At 40.5% G+C, this 17,811-nt stretch overlaps 1 protein-coding gene across 1 annotated transcript; it reads right to left on the bottom strand.

The window, feature by feature from the left end:
* Positions 1 to 7,395: 7,395 nt before the first annotated feature.
* On the bottom strand, positions 7,396 to 15,590 carry LOC120741528 (trichohyalin-like). Its single transcript, XM_040044508.1, has 2 exons — positions 14,050 to 15,590; positions 7,396 to 7,465 (listed from the first exon to the last, which is right to left on the bottom strand). Exons 1-2 carry the CDS (start codon positions 15,435 to 15,437, stop codon positions 7,396 to 7,398), a joined length of 1,458 nt encoding a protein of 485 aa, XP_039900442.1. The 5' UTR covers positions 15,438 to 15,590.
* Between the last annotated feature and the right edge of the window lie 2,221 nt (positions 15,591 to 17,811).

Genomic DNA, 17,811 nt, shown 5'->3' with positions numbered 1-17,811 from the left:
AACACACACAAACATCCTTTTATGTTGCAGTCTATAAAGCAAGCACACACAAACACTAATGTGTTGCCCATTGGTCTTTGTCTGATTTCTCCTTTCTGTTTAGAATGCCATTATTAGTCATTAATTTATAATGTGATTGTAATTGTCTCCTTCTGTTATGCCAATGAGATTGTAATGAAGTTATATATTGCCCTATCAATGCGATCTCGATTAGCCTTTCCTCATACTGATAGCTGTGAATGCTACACGTAAGGCAACGAGAAAAATCCAAGTGAAATCAGCTGAGCTGGAGCGCTCTGATGGCAGCTTGTCCTCTCTGAACTTGTAAAGGCAATGACTGAGCACAATAATACAATCTGACTGTTGTTGCAAAAACTCTTTTCCTGAGGGGAATTTCCTTTGACAAAGTGAAGATTTGAAAACAAATCCTCTTTGAGGGGGATGAAGGGGGCGGGTGGGATGTTTTTTGTGGGCATCTGATTCTCACTGGGACAGAAGCCTTTGGGATTTGGGGTTATATTTGATCTTGCAACCTTTGAACTGGTGGTATAGTTCTTTAAATGTCCACTTATCTTCACACAGACGTTCCATTTGTGTCCCAAATTCCACATCTCTGTTACAAACCAACATGCTATTTTCAAGATGGCTGCCAGGAAAGGAGCCTTACTGGGAGTGCGCTGAGACTTGAGCAAGCTTCAAGCTCAAGGTGATTCACTGCTGACAGTGAATGCAAATTGCTGCTGCTGCCACAAAACATCTGCTTTTGTTCTTTAAAAGAATACTTCATAATCTTAATAAGGTTCTTCTCTTTTCCACCGTATCAACTATGCATTTCTTTTTTGTTTTTTTGTACAAAAGGCCAATTAAGGAGGTACTACCATCGGACTCTTGAGGTCACAGGGGACAAACCAAGAAGCTCAGAGGATTATGCTATGAAACTGAAACAACAAAAAGAACACGTTGTAACCGGCATCAAAATTAAACACATGCGTGACACACTTAGTTTCACAGGATGTCAGCCATAACATACCCCTAAAAACTTAACAAAGACATGAAAACATGCTGACTCTGTGGATTATCTCTGAGAAGTGAGCAGGATAACAGGTGAAACTATATATGGTATTCTAAGCAGGCACTGGAAAAGCAGATTATGCATTGGCAGGATTTTTGCGGCCTCTTTGCCAAGCACAATACTCGACATAATGAGAAACACTTGTTTCGGCATGAACAATCCACCAAGCCGCACAGCATTCGAAAGGAACCGAGCGAGCTCGTGTTTTACTGTGTGTCATTAACACTGATTATTTTCGGTGGCCTTGGCTCGCAGCCGCAGAGTTATCCCAATGTGACAACTCCTATAAAAATATATGGCTTTATAAATGCCCTCGAGGTGTAGATCGCAAGTGGCACACAGGAGGTAGTCTATACGGTAGAGCATTTTTGAGGAGGAAACAAAACATTTCAAAGGAAATGAAGAGAAAGGGCTGCAACACAAACCATATTCATAACTGCTTCACAGGAAACTGGCTTTTCTTTTTATTGCTGTCTTACGATGAATACTTTGTCTTGTGGAGCCCATCTAACACAAGATACTGTTACTGAAAGAACAAATGAATAAACAATGTGTTTCTGTGTGACCAAATGTTGTCCAAGCGAAACAAATGAAACATTTAAAAAAAGCCATAATAAAATGACAGCTTCTTCTTTCTAATCACAAAACCCTCCGCATGTTGAATATGAAAAAGAGGAGAAATAGCTAAAGGACAGTCAGTCTATCAGGGGGTTTCTGTGATGCCAAAGGTTAATGCTCTTCTTTCCATCTCTTATGAAACAGTACTGTAACTACACCACTGGGATTTTAAAGTGAATGCATCTGTTGGGTAGGGATGAGGAAAACTGCATGGCAATAATCCTTCAACCAGAAACAAAGAGACCCATACACAATCCTCCCGTGTCTGTTTATTTGAAGCCCATTTCAATTCTGTTGTTTAAAAAAAAAAAAAGCAAAACTGAAAACAAAATGAGCTTTAAAATTTTCTTATTTAGCTGTGTATCTCAGCAGTGCGATACAAAGAGAAGAATTAAATGGCAGAGGGTTTTATTGACACGGCTGTATTCATGGAGGATTGGAGAGGTCTGTTTTCTCTGACTAGCCTGAACCCACTAACATTAGCCAAGTGGAGAGCCATTTTTTCCCCCCCATTGCTCCGAGTTCCCAATTGTCAAGCTACACTTTGGGGAATGAAGGTCTTATATCGTGGCTCAAAGAGTTGGCAGTTTGTCTTGTAACCAGAAGGTTGCCGGTTTGAGCCCCAGCTCGGACAGTCTTGGTCGTTGTGTCCTTGGGCAAGACACTTCACCTACTGCCTACTGGTGTTGGCCAGAGGGGCCGATGGCGCGATATAGCAGCCTCGCTTCTGTCAGTCTGCCCCAGGGCAGCTGTGGCTAAAACTGTAGCTTGCCTCCACCAGTGTGTGAATGAATAGTGGAATTGTAACGCGCTTTGAGGTTCCTGAAAAGCGCTATATAAATGCAATCCATTATTATTATATTTTGAAGCTCCTGCACCTCCTTTGGTTTATGGGCAAGAAATAAATGAGACATGTTTCTTTATCTGTCACAAAACACTAGCGTTAGCAAGAACTCACAGCACTGCCCAGCTGTAGTAATTGTTAGTTATAGCCTCTGGAAGAAGGACAAAGTACATGGTGGTTTGGTATGGACTGCATTATGATGACTTCAGTTTTAACCACAGAATCTGACCCATAGCCTGACATGTACGATCAACCACTGCAGTCACTGCACAAAGCGTGCATCTTTGATAGGTCAAGTTAACATGGTCATGTTTTCATTTCTAATAACTGAAAAACTCTTTTTGCACTTTAATGACTCCAAAATGCAAAATGCTTTTGAATTATTCTTATTAGTCTCATTTCATCAAGGCCTACTTTTTTGGCAGGTAGTTTGGCGTCAACCTCTTCTAAATCCAGTTGTTATTGGTTTAGGCTAGTATTTAGAATAGAATAGAATAGAATAGAATAGAATAGCTCTTTATTGTCATTGTTACAAAAACACTGAAAGGCAGTTCAGCATCTCCCCATGTGTGTACACAATAGCGTAAGTATTTACACAATAACACAGACAAATTTACATTTACACAAGAAAGATATGTACAAGTTATACATACACCTGCATACATACGGATGCAACCATACATACAGACACGCACATACATACATATATGTATATATGCATACATATATACATGCATACATACGTACACACACATTTCCACATACACGCTTACATATATATATATATATATATATATATATATATATATATATATATTAGGGGTGCAACGATACTCGTATCGATATTGAACCGTTCGATACAGTGCTTTCGGTTCGGTGCGCATATGTATCGAACAATACAAAATTTGTAATTTATTTTATCAACTTTCCTTCTGACGATGCTGTCTGTGTTGAGCGCTCAGTGAATCTGCGTTCGACTACTCCGCCTAGGCTGCACTGTCGAGCGCAGATCCACTGAGCGTTCAACACAGACAGCATCGTCAGAAGGAAGAGCGCAGGGCAAGCTAGCAAGACAGAAGTTAAGCTCTCCTTGCAACATGGCAAATTGAACCTCTCCCACCCTCATTCAGATCTGGCGTTTGGAATTATTTTGGTTTTCATGTGAGGTATGACCCTGAAGGTAAGCGTGTCATGGACTAAAGTAAAACAGTAAGTTGGATGTGCCACGCAATGCTCAATTACATGGGTGGGAACTAGTGTGTTAGCGCAGTTAGCTCGTTAACATGTTGGCCGTCTAGCCCCAGGCAGGGGTAGCTCGTTAACGGAGATTTGCCGTGTTGTGGCGTTAACGTCATTTCAACGAGATTAACGCTGACAGCACTAGTGGGAACACAACGAATATAACTGCACATTTACGCTGACATCATCCTAGTGCAAAGACAAGTGGAAGCAGACAAAAACAACAAGCATGCATGCTACAACCTTTACCCGAGTCATTTAGACAGCCGTTAGCACATGATTCTCCTTATGGGGACCTGATATGTTTAATATTGTGGCGAGCTCAGACAAGGAGGAGACGGAGGTATCGTTTGGTCTTGCTTCCCGTGAGCTAGCCAGGGAGCACAGCCGTTTATTGACATCTGCAGAAGAACGCTAGCTAACTGCTCAGCAACAACAACACACAGAGCGCCCTCTGACCCCGGAAGGACACACCGTCGCAGCGAGAGGGCGTCACCCGTCACTATGGCAACATAAACAAAACATAACTGTACAAACAGAACCCCGAACAGCCCTGACCCGCTACAATATGCTGCTGAGAATATAGCCCAGAAGAAGCGTATAGTATAGCTTTTATTTTGGAAAGAGCCATTTCTCTGTAATAAACTCTCTTTTCCAAAGATGAGTGATTCCTCAATCAGATACAGGTGTTACCGCGCCAGATCCGCGGCCCCGAACCGTAGTAAGGAAACCTCTGGCAGTTACTTGAAGGTTCCGTAACTGACTCGTAGCCGGCAACAGCTTACTATACAGGTCAACTTCGCTAGCAAAAAGATCGAAGGAGGCATAGGAAACTGCTTCACCGAACTTTATTTCTTCTCTAAGGCACGAACACCGCGTACAGTGGGCTGAAACAGTTTACTCACAGCGAGCATCGCCGACACAACTCTGGCTGTCGAGGGAGCTATTATATTCCTTTTATTTCTTTTCTTTTCGTCTCTTCTGTAGCTAACCGTTACTTTTCCCCCTTCTCCGCTCTCTCTCTTCACACACACACCAGGCAGTCCCGCTACACACATCCCGAATACATTTCCCATCAGGCTTCATCCTTAAAGGGCCATGCCTGTAACACAGGGCTCGCAAAATTGCTAGCCCGACGTCCCGGGTCTAGCGATTTTTCCAGTCGGGCTACCAAAATCTATCTCTGCCCTGCCCGTCGGACTATCATAGGAAGGAAAAATATATGTCAATGCTTTTGCATTCTTTCGGAAATGTAGCTGGGTAATTATGTCATTAGCATCTGCGAGCCACTGTCAATATGTGACATATTGAAATCGCGTTTGAATTTGCGCTTGTTTTTTGCTTTCACTTTGCAAATGTCCAGGTGCCTTCTTTTGGCGCACCGGCCGGTCACGACCGGCGGGGGAAAAGTCACTCGGGTCAGAACATGGGGTGCCACCATCATCCCACTTCTGACACCAGTGTGGCGAGCTCAGACAAGGAGGAGACGGAGGTGTCGTTTGGTCTTGCTTCACGTGAGCTAGCCAGGGAGCACAGCCGTTTATTGACATCTGCAGAAGAACACTGCCGCTAGCTAACTGCTCAGCGGGGCAACCGCACAGCAACAACAACACACAGAGCGCCCTCTGACCCCGGAAGGACACACTGTCGCAGCGAGAGGGGGTCACCGGTCACTATGGCAACATAAACAAAACATAACTGTACAAACAGAACCCCGAACAGCCCTGACCCGCTACATAGCCCCCACCTAAGGGGTCAATCGTCCCCGACGACCCCATTACCCCACACAAAGTCCTGCAAATGTCCAGGTGCCTTCTTTTGGCGCACCGGCCGGTCGCGACCGGCGGGGGAAAAGTCACTCGGGTCAGAACATGGGGTGCCACCATCATCCCACTTCTGACACCAGTGTGACGAGCTCAGACAAGGAGGAGACGGAGGTGTCGTTTGGTCTTGCTTCACGTGAGCTAGCCAGGGAGCACAGCCGTTTATTGACATCTGCAGAAGAACACTGCCGCTAGCTAATTGCTCAGCGCGGCAACCGCACAGCAACAACAACAACAACACACAGGGCGCCCTCTGACCCCGGAAGGACACACCATCGCAGCGAGAGGGCGTCACCCGTCACTATGACAACATAAACAAAACATAACTGTACAAACAGAACCCCGAACAGCCCTGACCCGCTACAATATGCTGCTGAGAATATAGCCCAGAAGAAGCGTATAGTATAGCTTTTATTTTGGAAAGAGCCATTTCTCTGTAATAAACTCTCTTTTCCAAAGATGAGTGATTCCTCAATCAGATACAGCGCTCGCAAAATCGCTAGCCCAAACAAATGTCAGAAGGAGTCTGAACCACAAAAGAAGCGCGTATTCTCGGAAAAGTGGTTGCAGGAGGTGAGCTGGCTTCAAACAAATGATGAACGCACAGAGATGTGGTGCGGAATGTGCCGTGAAAATCCCACTCTAGCGGACAAAAACACTGCCTTTTATATGGACGCAAACGCACGTTGCAACTTCTTATCTGGTGCGCGTCTTTTATTTTGACAGCGAATGCGCACATGCGGACCACTTATGTGCACCCGTGTAAATAACATAATGTTCTGCCGGGTGTGTTGTTGGTTTTCTCTCGATTTCTGAGTCGACAAGCGCCTTTGTTACTGGGACCAGTCATTTTAAGAAAGGCCCCCATTAGAACCCATGAGAAATGCAAGAAACGCATTATTGCTCAGTCTGCAATATCTTTCCCAGAACAAACACCAATTGCAAATAACATACTAAAAATAAACCTGAAAAATCTGTTTAGATCAGCATACTATGTTGCAAAGAGTGAACTACCACTGGCACAATTTAGCAGTCTGCAAACTTCAAAAAGCAAATGTCCTAGATCTTGGTTCCACTTGTCTCTTACCCGTGACTTCAGCGGAAATTTCAAATTCAGGATCTGACACAGACTGATTCATGTCCTACACAGTTCTTACAAGTTCATAGAACTTTCTGTTAAATTAGAACCAAGTATTTGAGTTGATGATTGTAATTTTTATACAATGTTGTAATTTGTTTTTCAACAATTTTTTTGATTAATGTTTTGTTTCCTTTACAATGTTATACTTTAATGTATAATATTGTAAAGGAAACAAAACAGGAAACAAAACATCAATCAAAAATTCCTCTCTTTTTTATTCGGGCTACTTACATTTATTTTGGGCTACCAAAAGTCCCTGCCCGAAGGGCTACCAGGGATTTTGAAATTTTGAGAGCCCTGAGATATATTTATTTTTTTAATTACTTTTGTTTCAGCAACATTAAATTTAAAAACTGTACTTTTGAGTTAAAATATATATTTATAATTTTAATAAATGACAAATTAAAACGGCATGAACATTTTTTTGTATCGAAAAAATATCGAACCGTGACACCAAAGTATCGAACCGAACCGAACCGTGAATTTTGTGTATCGTTGCACCCCTAATATATATATATATATATATATATATATATATATATATATATATATATATATATATATATATATATATATATATATATATATATATATGTATATATATGTCAGATGGCTTGACTAAAGAGACTAAAGAGAAGACAGACTATCCACCTTGTACTCAGTTCAAATGCCTGCTTCTCTGATGGTACGGAGGTGTGTTAGTACCTGTGGTATTGATACCATCAATCCTGAAAGGTACACACAGGTTTTAGAGCAACATCCAGACATATTTTTTTTAGTTAAGGCCTTGCATTTTTCAGTAAGACAACGCCAAACTGCACTTTGCATCTATTACAACAGCTTTAAACCTGTAATTTTGCTATACTTGAATGACAGAACATTGCTTGTCCAGAAGTCAGTAAACATGATCCTGTCCCAACTTTTTGGGAGTTTTTTTTTTTTTTAAGATGGTTCATTTCTGAAATCGAGCATTTGCTATGTTTTCTATGTTTCATTGTAAATTGAATATATTTTTTAAAAACTGTCTACAAATGACTGTACTTTTTAAAAATGTATTTATTTACATTTTTATTTACACTTTATCCAGCGCTGAAGTTTGGAATTGGGGTTGTGTTTGAAATTGCATGGCGCAGGGACATCTACCTTTTACAGTTATACTTTGTATTTTTACACTCTTATCTGCCACACGGATGTTTCCGATACTCAAAACTGTTGAGCCGGTGAGGTGAGGGCCACAACTGGAAAATGTGCCACACACTGATACAATATAGTCATTTTGAGATATAAGTTCCAGTCATGCCAATCTGATGCTGAATTCAGCTGTTTAGTTCAGGCAACAAATTATCTTTAAAAAAAATGGTGTTCAGAGCAACACGAGTAAAATGAATTAGTCACGTTTTCTCGTGTTTTCTTGTGTTTTCTTGTTTTATTACCATGGCATTCAAGATGCGAAGTGGAACTGCATCGTGGGCTTCATGCTTTTGGAGGATTGGTGTGAAGACTCCATTTCTGGATGGCAGTTCTGTACTAACAAACATTTGCACTGATATGGAAGTCTACTCACACCAACAAACTGTAAATGCTTAGTTTCGTTCCTTTGAGTGCAACCTCTCTGAAGATGATGCCATCTGAGTGATTCCCTGCTGTTTGTTGTGTTGAGTATGAATTATTATACGTCCTGGATGACATGGATTGATCATCACTCCTGACCACTCATGCCCACTCTCCTCAAAGTTTATCATAATAACTCCTAACAAACAGCCTTTTCCATTCTTTGCAAGTCAAATGTTACACTTACGTAATAGTGTATTATCTTTAAAGTTGGAAGTATTACATTTAAATGTACTCTGAACTGACTTCAGTTAAAAGCTGTGTTAAAACTAGACATAGTGAAGCTGGATGGTGATAATCTATTGGTTCATTACAAATGCTACCAAGGACTTATTTGAAAGGAGCCTTGTCATACTGATTATAGACCTTTAAAACTTACACACTCACTAGCTGCATTGTTAGCTCTACCTGTTGAGCTGCTCTCAGTGCATTTAGACACATAGACACGAGCAAGACAACCTGCTGAAGCTCAAACTGAGCATCAGAATGGTGCAGAAAGGTAACTGCTTCAAGATCTGACATATTGTGGGCTACAATGTGTTACACCCCAGCCCAGGGAACCGGCGTGTGACATAAGGAAAATAAAAATAAGGAAAAATGCCCCCACACTCCCTGCTCTCAAGGAGGATGAACCAACAAAAAACAGCTACCACGGATTTCACAACAGCCGGTCAGTTTATTGAGTCCCAAAAGGTAGCAGGCATCAGGGTGAGCATGGCCAAAACAACAAACAAAAACTCTAGAAATGAAATGCAGCTGGCTTACCTTCACAGAAAACCCCAAACGAAAATTACAGGTGTCTTACCTGCCTCCTTTACCTGCCTAAATCTTGATTTTTGCTGCCAATTTTTCTTAAGTACCATGAAAGCATAGATTTGTCCTGCCTTTTATCAATGCTTCAGGCTGCTTTATTGTGTAATGGTGGGGGAAATATTTTCAGGGAACACTTTGTCCATCTTCTGATGGCTGCTTCCAGCAGGATAACACACCGTGGTATAAAATACAAATGATCTCAAACTGATTTCGCGAACATAACATTGAGTTCACTATACTCAAATGGCCTCCATAGTCAACAGATCATAATCCAGTAGAGCACTTTCGGGATGTGGTGGAACTGCGTGATGCTATCTTATAAATATGAACCAAAATATCAGAGGAATGTTTCCAGCACCTTGTTCAATCTGTGCCATGAAGAGTTTATGCAGTTCTGAAGGTGAAAGGGGGTCCAACTTGGTACTAGCAAAGGTGTACATAATGAAATGTTCAGCAGTTGTATATGATAGGTTATAGGTTATGTGTTTAGCTTTCTTCCTTTACACTTAACGCATGCCTCAGACTACCTCAGACAGAGTACTCAGAGTATTTCAGAATAAAAAGTATATAACAGAGAGCAGAGGCAGACAGACATGGGAGGAACAAAGAAGCTGGAACTATCCACTATAAAACCCTCACCCACACCTCTGACTTTTAAGTTCACTTATGCAGACATATTCAGCTAGAGAGTTTGACCACTGCTTGTCCCTGCCCTGCTCTTCTCTGTCAATCCAAAAGCAATTCAGACTAGGCTCAGCCAAGCAGAGCCCCACATTACCACAGGTCATGCGTTCTGCAGCTCACCTAATAGACAGCCACACCAAGCTGACCACACTGACCAGAAGTTCAGGCTGTGGCCACAGAAATGAAAAGGGGCTTTAGGCAAATCAAAATAAATTCCATCATCACATGCATGAGTTGAAACTCAAATGCTCCACATAAACAAAGAAAAACTCCTACACAGCTGGAGAGTATTTTTGTCTAAGAGGGAATCTGCAACCTATTGAGGAAAATAAGGCTGAACTTCCAAAGTGTAAAATGAAGGTAGGAAGGGACAGTATATCAGGGAGTTACAATTGTGGTTAGTGCTATCTGGTGTATTTTACTCAGTTATATTGGCTTATGGTGAACGGATTACTGCTGTACAATAGTCCATATATCAAACGATCACTATGGCATTACTGAGAGTTGAAAAACTGTCTAAAGTCTTTCATCTTTAATAAAATGATCAGCATTCTGCTCTACCAGGTGTAACAATTGGGTTTAACATCCAGACATCCATGAAAACGGAATTTATGACATTTAACGGAGTTAGAAGTTAGCAGAAAGTTAGCTCGCTAGCTTCTATCTAAATACAATATAGCATGTCCTGACTGCGGGGTTTTGGAAACAAATTAAAACGTACAGCTCTGTTATCACTTCCAAAATAAATGAAGACAGAAAACTAAACAGCAGTGACGTTTGTAGGGTTACTGAAGTTTGGCTAGCTGGTATATAATGATGTGCTACGTGACCGCTAGCGACACAGCTATGTTAGCATAATATAAACAAGCTAACTTTTTTTCCACTCGATAAAAGTTAACGTGAGTGTTCTCGGTGGTCAGGAACAAATGTAATCGCATGGCAGGATGCTGTAAAAGGACCAAACTTCAGCCAGGAGAACAACTGAGATAATCCATCCACAATACGAGGTTAGTCATTCATATACTGCTGCATGGGCTGGGCTGTAGTTACATCCTAAGGTTTTAAAAACTGAGCTTAAATAAATGATTAGTGGTAATAAAAGCCGAGGGAGGTCAACAGTGATCACTGACTGTTTTAGGAGCTTTTTGAGATTAAATAGAAGAAAATACAAAACATTAAACATGTTAACAACACAAAAGCCGTATTAAACGCAGACTACTTTAGGCCCGGAAGTAGGATTCGTCACGTCATCACTTAACGACCAGATTAATAAGGTCACAGGGACTACACTGTGTAAAGAGCCTGCCACATTAAGTATAATGGGTTTTAATAAAAATGTTTCTGCCTCAAGGCTTCATGTTGAAAGAAAGCCTCTCTATTTAACCAAATCCAAATAATTATCTGAGCAACTTTGCTGCTGGATGCCTCCAAACTCCATAAATATGCAATAAACTGGTTTGGACTGTAAACAGAATCATGCTTTCCATCTAAAGTATTTTGGTTTGTACACTAAAAAGACTTCTGTAAGGGCTGCTGAACTGCTCCAAATGATGACTAATTTGGCAAAGTGTCTGCAAAGCCTCAGTAGGATTGTGATTTCAGAAATATCCCCAGTTGTTCTGGGAATATTTTCTTTTTTTTGTTTGTTCCACTTTTGTCTTTTGTTACTGGTCACCAGTGCCAGAATGTTAGACTCCAGTGAAAAGTCTATGAATCTGTGCCATGATGAACGAAAGCAGTTCTGAATGCAAAGGGGGGCCCAATCCTGTACTAGTAGGGTGTACCTAATAAAGTGTCCATTGAGTGTAAAGATGGTCTTTCAATTAAGAAAACGGTTGAAAGCCTTTAATGTTTTATTTCCTAGAGCATCCAAATGTTTTAGCGACTTTAGACCTGTATCTTTCCATGTTAACTTGAGCTACAATCCTCTATATTCACAATTAAAGTATGAGACAGTCAATCTAAAGAATCCGGAGCTTTAAAATAGACCTCAAAGATTTCCCCAGGAATACCTCAAATAACAACCCTACCTCAGACTTTGAATACTTCGTTTTAAGAAACCTGAGATGATACAGTGGAAAGTTTCTGTCTCTGTGATTATCTTCCTAAGACTCTAAATGTTGGGTTTGCTTTTAATTGTTCACAAGTCTGATGTTGATTACTTGGTAGTAAAGCTCCAAAAAACATTTTATTATCACCTTTTCTACTCTCTGCTCTGTGACTACAGAGTCTTGAAATGAAACATGCAATGTTATTAAATCTTCCCGCTTGGTGAGTAGTTGGCATCCTACATGCAAACTGCAGATGACTATGGCAATCTGATTGCAACCAAAGCAATCACAATTATGTTTTTGGTGCAGCAGACCCTGATTTCACCTGGCAACCACCACAAACCAGTGGCTTTACCCCCAAAGTTGCCAGGGGTGTGCAGCGCTGTAGTCGATTGATCACCTCTCCGGTTTGAGCCTGTCCAAAGACATGCTTGTCAATTGGTGATTCTAAAGTGCCTGTTGGTGTGATGGAAGTATTTAAAAAAGTGACGGCAGGGTGTGGAGACGGGAGCTGAGCCGAGGAAGCCTTCATGCATCAAATACCAAGAGTGTCAGGGGAACACCGGGGAGGACAACAACAAAACTAAAACAGGGAGCTAAGAACTTAATCACAAAAACTCGACTTCACTACCGTATGTTTTCAATGTTTTTGTCACTTTTTACAGAATCAAAGTCAAAGTAATGTCAGTACTTCCAAGCTTTAAACCCTGCATGGTCGTACTCTCTCCTGCACTCCATATTATCCTTTGTTGATTTACACACGTCTGTTGCTGCCACGGACGTCGCACGCTTGTACGTCATTGTCATGAGACACTCTCGCGAAGAAAATGACGAGGATTAGTAACGCAGTAATGTAGCCTGCTTATGGGAAAGTAACAGTAATCTAATTACCTTTTTTGCAATAGTAATCCCTTAATTTACTTGTTACTTGAAAAAAGTAATCAGACTATGCGGTGTTGCCCATCTCTGGTCCAAATACAGAAAGTATCATAGAAAGATTTAAGGTATCGTGCCACATTTGACCTCTGACCTCTTGTTCATGGTTAATAAATTAAGAGTCAAAGGGAAAGACAAATTTGAAACTTTGTTACTTACTACCGTTGTTTGGAATAGATAGGAATATAGGGAATTCTATATTTTTATTTAAAGACAGGACTCACATGTTTTCATTTCTAGTCTTTAAAACCTGTCTCTACCCATCTAGTATTAATTCCTTCTGGTATACAAGTATGTATATTATGCACACACACAAACACACATGCTGCTATTACCCATTTCTTGTTTTTATACCTAAGATGAATTATTGTTGAATGAAGACATTTTTCAAACACATGTAAAATGTGGCCAATTGTGTTTATTGGGTAAAGGAAAAGGTAGAAGGGGGAAAAGGGAGGATAGAAAGAAGGAAAGAGAGAGGAGAGAAAACCCCAACTATCCCCTCTGAGCAAGCACCAGGCGACAGTGGATAGGAAAAACTCCTTTGAAGTGAAAGAAACCTAAAGGAGAAACCTATGGCAGAACCAGGCTCAGGAGGGGGCAGTCAACTGCCGGGACTGGTCGGGGGGTGAGGGTGAAAAAAGAAAAAGGAGGGAGGGGAAGGGGGAAAATGAAGATGGAATAGAGGTGGAAGAAGACGAGGTTACATCAGGTGAGAAGCAGCAGTGTCCCTCCTCCAGAACCAGTGGAAACGTTTTCTCTTCTTTTTCAGATATTCTTCCACCAGCACTTTTTTCTCAATGATGAGGGTTTTCAGCTCATCCATTGTTTCTGTGTTTTCTTTCTCAAGTTTGTTGCATCTTTTCACCATGTCTTCTAATTGTTCTTGTTTTTCTTTAAGATGGTCTTTCAGTTCTTTAACTGTTGCCTCCTCTATTTGCTTTGCCTTGTGCACATCTGTGTGCATGTCTTCCAGCTGCTGGTTTCTCTTCTGGATATCTTGAAGTCTACACTGCAGGTCTTTATGTGTTTTCTGTTGTTCTTGCTTTTGCGCCTGGATTTCAGTGTTTTTGTGCTTCAAGGTCTTAGAAAGTTCTTCAAGTTCTGTATTTTTTCTCAGCATTTCATTGATGCTACTCTGCATCGCTGAGCATTGATTTTCCCATTTTTTCTTTTCTCCTTCCAGTACAGTTGTTTTGTACTTTGTTTTATTATACAATTCTTGGAGTTCTTCATTTTTTCTCTGAAGAATAAGTTTTTCTTCTTCCTGTTGTATTTTCTGTTGGTCTTTTTCTTGAAGCAGCTGGTTATTTCTGTGCACTTTTTTATCGAGCCTGATTTGGAGCAATCTGTGTTTTTCCTCCATCTCGTCAACATTGGAGCCCATTTGTTTAAGTTTAATTTCCATTTGCTTCTTGTTTTGAAGCAACTGTTGATTTTTGTGCAGAGTTTTGTCATGTTTCACCTGCAGAGCTTTGTATTTTTCCTCCATGGCTTGGAGTTTGCTCTGCATGTCTCTCTGCTCTACGGGCTCTTGTTTCTTGTCTTGGAGGATCTCCTTATTTCTCTCCAGAGCTTCATCAAGAATTACTTGCAAGCCTTCATTTTGTTTCTCGATGTCCCTCAGCTTGCAAACCATTTCTTCCTGATGTATTTTCTGTTGGTCTTTCTCGTGAAGCAACTCTTTATTTTTGAGCAGTGTTTCCTCAAGAGTTATTTGCACCATTTTCAGTTCTTCCTCCAAGACTTCAAGCTTGGAGTCCGTTTCTTTCTCGAGCATTTCTTGTTCCTCTCTCTCTTGAATGAACTCTTTATTTCTGTGCATTGTTTTCTCGAGCCTGATTTGGAGCAATCTGTGTTTTTCCTCCATCTCGTCAACATTGGAGTCCATTTCTTTCAGTTTAATTTCCATTTGCTTCTTGTCTTGAAGCAACTGTTGATTTTTGTGCAGAGTTTTATCATGTTTCACCTGCAGCGCTTTGTATTTTTCCTCCATGGCTTGGAGTTTGCGCTGCATGTCTCTCTGCTGTGTGGACTGTTGTTTCTCTTCTTGGTGGATTTCTTTCAGTTTTTCCAGAGCTTCGTCAAGCTTCTCTTGGAGCTCCTGATTCTTCTTGAGCATGTTTTCCTGTTTTATGCTCTCTTTTTTCTCCTTTTGGAGCAGATCTTTATTTTTTTCCAGAGCTCCGTCGAGCTTTTCTTGGAGCTCCTGATTCTTCTTGAGCATTTTATCCCCTTTAATGCTCTCTTTTTTCTCCCTTTGGAGCAGATCTTTAATTTTTTCCAGAGCTCCATCAAGCTTTTCTTGGAGCTCCTGATTCTTCTCGTCTTGGAGAGCCCATTGTTTCTCCTCAATAATACCCTGTTTTTCTTGAAGCTGGTAGGATAATTCTTCTAATTCAGCGCTCTTTCTCTCATTTTCTTCCGTCAGGATCTTAATCTTTTCTCTGTTCATGAGATTTTCTTTCTCCATTTCTTCCAGTCGCTTTTCCTCTAACTCTACCTGTTCATCCCAAGGAAGAGAGCTGATATAAGGGTCTAGGGACTCATACCATGGAATAGAGCTGGGGTCAACTTCTTGTCTTTCTTGCTGTTTCTGAGACATGTTGGAGTCTGTATACCGTGAGTACGAGAAGGATCCAAATGTTTGAAAATGCTTTACTGGTGAACGTTTGAATGCTGCTAACACAAGTGCTGCAAATAACGGACTAAAAGTTCTACATCCTCACCCCTACTTAAGAATTCATGAGGATCAAAGCTTCAAAGGATCAATGCTTTAGAAGCCTGTGACATCAGAATTCCATAAGCCAATAAGGTCATATTTTTGTATGAATTGTTTTTTAAATAACATCAACATTCTGTAAGCCAATGAGGTTCTTACATGACTTTTGAATGAGGATAATTTTTTTACTTGGAAAATTACCAATAAAGTTTCAATCCCTGTTATTTTTGTAAAAAAAAAAAGAAGTATTATTGCAATAACATACAAAGTGAGTAAAGAAAGTAAGTAAAAGTACAGTTTTATTTATACAGCACCTTTCAAGACAAATTCATTTTGTTTGCGTTGTATTGGTAACTCGTTGAAGTGTTACTGGGTATCATAACCAGACAGTTTGCACATACAGTGAGTGAAAGCATTGGGTGGACTGAATCAGGGTGTAGAGGATGATGATTTGTGCTGAAAAATAGAAAGTCCAGGTTTTTTCTTTTCAGAAAAAGCAACTGCATTGAGTTAGAGAAGCTACAGTTGGTCTCTGTGTGAGACTCACAAAAAGAAAGAAGTATAAAATGCATAACAGGTGCATGTACAGCCAAATATGGGCATGTGCACACTTTTTTTAATCCCTGCTCTGCTGGATGGAGTTCTGCCAACAATCCCCACAGGCCTATTTAACAATCTCCCTCCCTCAAACTTCATATCATATGCTCCTACATGTGTGCGTGTGTTTGCGTGTGCGAGTGTGTGTGTGTGCGTCACTGTGTGAACTCTGAATTGGGTGCATTTTACGGTCTTTCTGCCAGGCTACGTCATTTCTCTAATGGCTCCGTGCTTTCACATTGGCAGCGTTACGTTACATGAATCATTATTTACAAAGATATGGGCAAAGGACCAGTCATGAACACACTTGGGTTCAGTAAAAGCACATTAACTAGTAATTGTGTGGCTGTTGTAGCATTAATACAAAGAAACAGCATCAGTTTTCTCCTGCATGACATCATTTTTGTTTAGTTTTCTGAAGTCAGCCCTGAAACCAGTGCTGAACAACAATGAGAGAATTTTTAGCATTTGATTTTTCTATAATGCCAACTAACATTTCTTTGCTATTTACCAGTACTTGGAGGTAAACATTTATGCTCTAAATGCTGCAGATAGGTCTACCTGGTTGAAAGGGAAAGCAGAAAAGAAAGGAATGTTGTTTTGAGGGTCTTAATAGTATGTCCTTTGAGTGTGTTTTACGTCACTACCACCCACAGCTTTTCCTCCACATATGGTGAGGTTCCAGGAATCTGTTTCCTCAGCCTGTTCTTGATGACATGGGTCACATCACTGACACTGCACATGCTGAGGAGAGATGGACTAACAGCTCAAGGCTTAGAACACTTGGAGGGTGACTGTTGGCTTTAGTGTTGGATTATGTCCTAATCTTCAATAAAAAAGAAGTAAAAAGGCTTAAAGATCGATGCACATGAACTTTCAAAGCTAAGAGCTTTTACTCTGGTTTTAGTGGTGGTTTTAGCGCATTATATTTAATGCCTGTAAAAAAACCAGATGTTTTCTGGCAAGGTGGCAGAATCATCAAAAGCAAATAGGCTTAGTCACTCTTATTTTTTATTTTATTTTTTTGCTTTGAGCTTAAAGATTGCTTCCTTTCATATACTGGGTATGAGAGCTAACAGCACTTCACACAAGGAAAAGGTAACACAAGCAACAAAATCTGCCTCCCAGTACACAAATCAAACATTATGTCTCATTTGCATAGCCTGTAAAATATCAACATATAAAGCAACAGTTAATGATGGAATAAAGGAATAAAAAACACGTTATCTGTGCACTTCTTGTGTGTCATTTCTGTTATGGTCCTCGATTTTGACACAGGGTTTTTGTGTTTTTGTTCTCCTTTTTAATAATCGTCTTCACTTTGATTCTTTGGTTGCATATTGTGTTTTCAGCCTTGTTCCTTTTGTGACAGTTACTGTTGTGTTTGTGGTATTCCTAGCCTTCCCTGAATTTCCAATATAAAGTTAATTCTCTGTCTCAATGTTAGTGAGTCCCTGTTTCATGACTTCCTGTTTTATTTTGATAGTCATGGGTCTGTAGTTTACTTCATTGTGTCCAGTTTCAATGTGTCTCCACTTTACCCTCATCACCCTTAGTTGCTTAGTAGCTTTTTCCTTGCTAGAGTTTCCAATTACCCTAGAGGCAAGAGAGAGGTATCCTCTCTCAGCTCTTGATTACAAAGCAAATAAAACAATTTCTC

This window comes from Simochromis diagramma, unplaced genomic scaffold (assembly GCF_900408965.1).
Source record: "Simochromis diagramma unplaced genomic scaffold, fSimDia1.1 OVJJ01000602.1, whole genome shotgun sequence".
Lineage (NCBI taxonomy): Eukaryota > Metazoa > Chordata > Actinopteri > Cichliformes > Cichlidae > Simochromis > Simochromis diagramma.
The sequence above is the reverse complement of the archived record's forward strand: the minus strand, read 5'-3'. Positions and strand labels throughout refer to the sequence as shown.